At 48.6% G+C, this 7,768-nt stretch overlaps 1 protein-coding gene across 1 annotated transcript; it reads right to left on the bottom strand.

Annotated features, from left to right (window-relative positions):
• Positions 1–12: 12 nt before the first annotated feature.
• Positions 13–4,273, bottom strand: LOC136475875 (choline-phosphate cytidylyltransferase 1-like). Its single transcript, XM_066473520.1, has 8 exons — positions 3,953–4,273; positions 1,639–1,752; positions 1,455–1,550; positions 1,190–1,232; positions 909–1,064; positions 712–792; positions 509–607; positions 13–413 (listed from the first exon to the last, which is right to left on the bottom strand). Exons 1-8 carry the CDS (start codon positions 4,183–4,185, stop codon positions 267–269), a joined length of 969 nt encoding a protein of 322 aa, XP_066329617.1. The 5' UTR covers positions 4,186–4,273; the 3' UTR covers positions 13–266.
• Positions 4,274–7,768: the final 3,495 nt, after the last annotated feature.

Raw genomic sequence — 7,768 nt, 5'->3', positions numbered from 1 at the left:
ATTTAACCACCTCGACTTCAACTTTATAGCCGTATATGTTCTAACCCAATGGTAACAATCGAAATATGTATCCTGATGCAAGCCTTTCCACAGCTTTTACAACCACGCGTTGCCTGAACAAACATCAAAGAAAAGCTAAAAGCATGGCAACCTGACCTACCTTTGACCGTATAAAGACCACCAACCAGAGAGGGGCGCATGACACGGCACACGGACTGACGAGACGATTTGCAACTACTGAAACCTTGAGTGTATGTACAGAGGTGCTATTCCTTGACGTCTTCAAAGACTTTGTCCTCGTCGTCTCCATTGGCTTCATCAGAATCGTAGCTGTCGTACTGTAGGAGGCTGCTAAAGTCGCTGGATTGTGCCTTGATGAGCCTCTCCTGGATCCTCTCCTTGATGGCTGTCCCCTGAGGAAGTTTTGGAAACAACAATAGATGAATGAGCAGTGGAATCCTAACAAAAGCATACGCTCTATGCTAAGGATGGTCAGAGGGTAACTCACCATTGAGTGGCACCCTTCCTCAAACTTCTCTAAGAAACCAGCCACCCAGCGGTCTGCATTTTCCACCCACTCTTCCTGGAGTTTTGCAACCGTGTTCCACTGTAAACAGACAGGAGTATTTCAGAAAGCTAATCAGCACAAGAGTACGTTCCCTGTTAAAATCGTATGATGGGGGTAAAAAACATGATGATAGATGCAAATACCTTCTCCCCTACTTTTTCTTGGTGCTGTTTCACTTTGTCACGCAGGTTTTTAAGTCCCATGTTAACTCGCAGTCGTTTTTCCTGTTAAGACATATAAGGGTCAGTTGGACAAGCACAACAAAACAATACTACCAGACTAATATCAAACAATGCAATTATTGGATATTTGGATATAGCTTTGGGTTTGTATCACATGCCTTGACATAACTAACACCAAGATCCTTTCTAGTGTAGCCCCTGGCCAGATTCCGCATAACATACTCATTATAATCTTTCACAATCCGCATTATAATATCCGATGTTGATATCCCATCAGTGCGCTGAGTCTCCTTAAACTTACCAAGTTTTTTTACCTGATAAAGCAACGTTGTCATTAGTTATTGTCACAAAACCACAGATCAAAATATTATTTAATAATTGATACTGTTAGTATCGAGATTATAAATTTATTTCTTAATCTGGACCTTAAACAACTCACATGTTCATAAACATCTTTACCAGCTCCACTAGCATCAGCATACCTGTTTTGGTTCAAATAGGAAAAATAGGGTACAGATTAACCAAATATACTTAGATTTCAAACCCAGCATCGTGTAGACCAAAGCCTTTGAATATAATATGAACTCTAAAATGGTGAAAAATGCATTGCAATAATGATGGCCATATGTATCATCTCAGGCAGTTCCTTGGAAATATTTACTGCGTAATGAAGCCATCAAATCTTTTTTAGAAAGAGTGCTTACGGCAGAGAATCATGAGCAACAAAATCAATGTTATGCCTATCCAAGAACTCTTCTGTCACCACCCATGGAGCATCTGGAATGACTTCATCAACCCACCTGGAATGCAGAATAATATATAAGGTACAATTATGGCACTAATAAGAGTATAAAACATAAGTACAACAAAGCATGAGAGAGCGGTTACTTGCAATGACGAAGTGACTCATATCGCTCATCCTCAGTCATTACAGTTCTTCCTTTGAATTTGTGTGTCAACTCATCATTGCAGCATCCAACAAGAAGATATGTGTTTGGAAACCTGCAGATTTGAAAGTACTTATTCAGTAGGAGAGAATGTTTTAATAGTGCTTAAGCACAGATGTTAACAAAGGCCAATGGCAGTTCAAAGTTATATGCACAGCACAGATGTGAACAAGGCAAATGGCAGTTAAAAGTTATATGCACAGCACAGATGTTAACAAGGCCAATGGCAGTTCAAAGTTAGATGCACTCATTTCACTAAATAAGAACAAAAAAAGGGCTGTTTCGTGTTACACTAGATTAAGGTAATACTGTCACTACGAAGTAACCTTTAAAGATCTAAATAACGCTTCACACTTAAGAAACTGATAAAGGCCAGTAGGCCACATGGCTGCCTATGAAAGGTACTGCAGGAACCCGAATGGATTTGTTTGTTCCTCTCCCTGCACGCCACAAGTACCTAAAGTTCTGATACATGGATAAATTTGAGGAAAAGATTGAATTTAATAAAGATAACATAATTGCAAGAGTAACTTTGCCAGATTAAATCTTTTTGCAGAAAACGGAATTAATTACCAGAATTACTCCACTGCAAGTGACTGATTTTTCACTTGTGCATCAGTCACCCGCCCATGCACGCCCCCAACTCACGCGCATGCCCACACGCGCCCGCCCGCAAGTGTCTTCTACGTCCCTCCCTCCCTCCCTCCCTCTCTCTCTCTCTCTCCCCGGCGCCTGGCGAGATCCTCGGCGGCGAGCCACAGCGAGCTGCTTCCCGGCGAGCCCCGAAGAGCTCCTTCTCGCGCCCCACCCGTGCCATGGATGGCGGCTTCAGGCGGATCCGGCAGCGGCCATGGTGGATCCGGCGAGGTACGCCCTCCTCCTCCTCCTCCTCTTCCACCTCCTCCTCCCGTGTTAGGGTTCCGGCGAGCCTCTCCCTTCTTCCCAAACTCCGGCGGCCGTAGAAGGAAAGGGTGTTGGGGTAGGAAGGCCGGCCAGGCGGTGGGGAGACCGGCGGGCGGTTTAGGGACCCTGACGGTGGAGGCGGCCGAGCCAGGTAGGGGTGGTGGAGCTCCGGCGAAGCCCTAACGCGCCGCGGCGGGGCAGTGGGCGGCGGCGGGGGCGAGGACGAGAGCGCGGCCGACGGCGAGGAAGAAGAGGACCAGGCGGGCGAGTGCGAAGACCAGGCAGGTCGGGATGTTGAAGACGACTACCGCACGTTGGATTAGGATCCAACGGCTCTCACCGTCGCCTGATGGATATGCAATGTTTCAGGCGACTGTGCCTGAGACACACCCATTAATTACGCATGCTACTTATAGTTACTCTTACTCAAATTCGTATGGACCCACTATGGTAGGTATAGCCAAATAGGGAAAGTGGAATTCATCAGAAACCACAAATCGATTCAGACAGACTGGCAAATTTCCATAGAACAGACTCATTTCACTACATCATGAATGAGTGCTACTGATATCTCAAAGAATAAAAACCAGGAAGCGGACTCCATTCTGCTGCCCATCTCAATAATTAGAAGATGTTCAAGCATCCTAGCTACAAAACAATGCATGACAATTTTTACCCAAGCAAGACAATCATAGTAGCCTCTGAGTGAAAAAAAGTTCAATTACCCAAGCACTCTGAACTCTGAAGCAACACAACAGGCTAAAGGGAAGTGCATGAATGATTCCGAATCGGACTACACTAAGGACTAAGGAGGAAATAGATGCTTTAAGACGAAACGATCCAGTCATATCACATCAGGTAGGAGTATAAGATACTAAGAATGGACCTGCAATTCTCACCAAACAACTCATCTAATTGCCCAAAAAGGATTACTAAAGCAATATTGCACATCAAACAGCCAACTAAGCCGCAGACAACACTAAATCGGATTTCAATCAACTACAGCAATATTTACACAAATGGGCATCGCTCGTGGTAATTTACTATTTTACTCACAGAAAGCCATTCTGGAACTGCTAAACGCGTGGGACAATTCATCACAAAATTGCCACAAAGAGAAGAAGGGGAAGTAACGACAACTCAACGCCAATCTCGCACCGAACTGCCTAATGAAGCGCGATCCAGACGCTACCGCAAGCGCTGCTAACGCAGCGACCATTGCACGCTAGCACGCAACGGCGCCCGGCCCCATACCAGCGCGAGGGGCAGATCGAGGCAGTTCAATTCGACCGGAGACGGCAGGCCCAGTAGGCGGAGGAGGAGGAAGCAGGGGGTGGGGGCGGTGTTCTCACAGCTTCTTGGCCTGCTCGAGCGACTTGGCGTGGCCGAAGTGAAAGAGGTCGTAGATGCCGTCGGCGTAGACCCGGATCGGCCTGTCCGTGGGCACGCCCCCCTCGCCGGCGCCAATGGTGGCGGCGTGGTCGACTTCGGCGACGTCCCCTTCGGCCTCCTTCCAGTCCTCCTCCTCCTCCTGCGAGGACTCCGGCCTCGCCCGCGCCGCCTCGGCCTTCGCAAAGTCGGCCATGTGAGGGAGGGGGAAGGGGAGGGGGACGGGGAGGGGGGCCGAGAAGCTTCGGAAAGGGAAAGGGGAGCGGAGCGCATCGGACTTGAGAACCTCCACCGAGCTGAGGGAAACGGCTGGAGGGTACATGTAGGTTTCGGGCCCGATCGTCTGTGTCACTGTGAGGTGGGTCCAGAGGTGACGCTGCGGGCCCGGATGTGACCCTTTGGGCCCAGGTCAGGCCCTTGTGACCTTGTCGTCGGTAGGTAGTGTCATTCATATTTTTTCCTTGCGAGGTCAGATCACCATGGTGCACCATGATGCGAGGACATCATACATGTGCATCACAAATAATCTATGAAGAATAATGGTCCTGGGGCATTGCTTTTATCAGAAATAAAAAACGGTTACCCAGCCAAGTGAACAATTTTATATAACATATGTAAACATGCAACTACTGGAATTCGATTTTTTTAGGGCTCGTTTGGATCTTTGAAATTGAATTCATTCTAATAATTATAATTTAGTCATAGATTAATTAAGCTAATATAGTTTTTATAGAATATATTTGTATATTATTGTTAGCCATACAATGGACATACTTTATATATTGCATTTCTATTGTAGGAAAGTGAATTGAAGAGTGTGTTATAAGTTGGAGAGTATAAATATAGCATGGTGATCTATGAAATCCATTTCCATATCTCACATTATAAATTTGAGATAGGCTTATTTGTGAGCTTGAGAAGGTTGTGGAATATCAAATTCCAAGCAAAATAGCCTAATCCATTAAGTAGATTCCAATTCCTCAAAAATGAAGTGATCCAAATGGCCCCTAGAGAACTCAAATAGTTAAATAGTGGATGAATAAGCAATCTTAACATCTATTGATCTGGTTTCTATAAACATTAGTGTCGGTGCAGAAAGTGACCAACACGTAAATATTTATAGTTTTACCGTACGTTGTGATCGGAGGTGGCCTGGCACTCAATGACACGGGGTTATACTGATTCAGGCAACGTGCCCTACGTCCAGTTTGAGTCGGTCGGTGACTTTATTTCTGAGCCCAGGTGCTCGAAGTTTGCTGTGGGGTTACAAACGGAAGGGAGAAATATGGGGGTACAATAGGTCCGGTCGAACTCTGGTCTGAAGGGCTGAGAGTCATGGGAGCCCCACTATATGCTAAGTGTTCGAGCGTATGCTCGGTATAACTTTAGAGTGTCTAAAGTTACAGAGGGTGAATCAATGTAGCTGAACTGATCTATCTTTTTGTTGGGATAGAGCGCATCCCCTTTAATAGATGAAGAGAATGACCTTACAAGTGAGAGGGAGAGAGTACGTATGCTAAAGTCTTGCTGCCCACGTCGGCGAGTACAGCATGATGGTAGGCGCCAACAATATTGTTTGATGTCAGATGCATGTGGGAGGTTGCGTCGTCTTCTTTTGGTATGGCAGATGTCGATACCTACCATACTGTTAATGCCGAGAGGCATACAAGGGGTTTTACCAAGTTCACCTGGTACGGTAAATGCTGACGCCCACAATACTGTTTGATGCCCAGAGGCATATGGAGGGAGCCTTACCGTGTTTGACCGGTATGAGTGTTGATGGCGCCCACAATACTGTAGGAAAAATATCGGCGCCTACAACACTGCTTGGGTTCTGTCATGTCAGGGAGGTCGCAGGGTACTGTCCTGCAGGTGTACAGGGTACGTTCCTAGGTATTGCGGTTTAACTTGGGTGCCCTGCCTTACTTTCTCCGTCTGTTTCCTGATCCTTACCGAGCAGGCGTCTCTGGTCGGTTGGTCCTAGTCGGCTCTGATTACGCCAGTTGGAGAAGAGCAGTGGACAGGGGTTTGGCACATTCCCAGTCGGAGACGCAGGTCAGAGTCGGAAATGGTGTTTGGCTAGGCCTTCCGATCGGAGAGGCCATCCAAAGGTGGGCCGGTGTCGGAAGCGAGTGCTGTTCCTTCTTTGTGAGGCCTTCCGGTCGGAGAGGCGGGCTGGAGTTAGAAGCGGGCGTCGTTCCTCCGCCAGACCTTTCGGTCGGAGATTGGATTGTCCTTCTGGCCGGTCGTTTAGGTGCTTTGGGCCGGCCCATGAGTTGCGCGTTGCTCACAACGTTTGTATGTTGGGCCGAGCCTTTGTTGGGAAGCCGGTCCATGAGGGACCTTGGGTTTATAAACCCAATAGGATCCCCCGGGTGATTTGGGTAGAATAGTCTAGGGGATTTTTGTCTTGACGGTGGGTGCGTGCGAGCGCACCCATGGGTGTAGCCCTCGAGCCCCCGAACGATTCAAGCGGAATCATCTAGGGGTTTTTCATGTTGCCAGCGGGGGAAGTTTCGTTTCATCAGCGGGTGCACGCAAGCGCACCTACAGGTGTAGCCCCCGAGCCCCCAGACGATTCAGGCCGAATCGCTTGGGGGTTTTTATCAGCGGGTGTATGTGCGTGCATTTTAGCCGAGACAGAGTCGTCAACCAAGGTGTCGTGCACAGCTAAGGCAATTTTTTAGGGATCGGGCAAGACAGAGCTCGCGTATCCTGGCGTCAGGCATAGCTGAGGGGTCAGTCAAGGCGGACTTGAGGACCCGTCATGCGCTTCCGATGCAGTTAGTTTAGGGATCGAGCGAGACGGGGCTCGTGGATCCTTGTGTCGGTGCAACCCGCGCTGCCGAGGCAGTTAGTTTAGGGATCGGGCGAGACGGAGCTCATGGATCCTGGCGTCGGTGTAGCCCACACAGCCGAGGCAGTTAGTTTAGGGATCGGGTGAGACAGAGCTCGTGGATCCTTGCGTTGGTGCAGCCCACGCAGCCGAGGCAGTTAGTTTAGGGATCAGGTGAGACGGAGCTCGCGGATCCTGATGTCGGTGTAGCCCGCGCATCCGATTCAGTTTCAGGTGTCTTGAGCCCCTAAGCCCTTTTGGGGCTTGATAGGGGTCAGTTTGAGTTTTATGCATTACCCCATCCTCGATTTCTCACAACCGGAGGGGCTGAACTAACGTCGCTTGCCCGATGGCTCGGGCTCAAGTGACGTGCCCGGTGAGCTCACTAACGAATATGATCAAGTGAAATTCGGGTCCGTCATTCATGACCGGGTCGACATAGCCCTCTTGTGACATTTCACTACTCCTTAACCTGCAACCCGGCAGATGCCTAGGTCATTCCAGAGACTGACCCGGGTGGCCCGCTGACCTCCCCTTGATGGAGATTCTGTGGGTTTGGCAGAGGTTTAGGATCGAATGAGAAGGTTGAGATAACCCTGTCCGCTTCAGGGCAGATTGGGCGAGGGCCGCACGGGGCTCATCTACGTTTTCTCCCCTGGCTCTATTTGACACAAGGTGGCCTCAAGCCCTTCATGGGCCAGCCTTCGAATCCTGGTCGGTCGTTGCTCATGTTGAATGAGGCAACTGCCGCTTCGTGATGCCACACCGAGCGTTGTGATGCATTTGACTGCATACGCAATGCTTTAGCCCCTGAGCCCTCAGGTGATTCAGGGTAGAATCGTCCGAGGGGCGTGGGTGAATGGAATGAATGCGTGTATGGATGTATGAATGATTTATGTAAAGAAAGAGCGAGGGTCGGTAATGTTTACCTTGATGACTCGAG

Source organism: Miscanthus floridulus, chromosome 8 (genome assembly GCF_019320115.1).
Source record: "Miscanthus floridulus cultivar M001 chromosome 8, ASM1932011v1, whole genome shotgun sequence".
Lineage (NCBI taxonomy): Eukaryota > Viridiplantae > Streptophyta > Magnoliopsida > Poales > Poaceae > Miscanthus > Miscanthus floridulus.
Note: the sequence above shows the minus strand (reverse complement) of the source record. Positions and strands in the feature narration are given on the sequence as shown.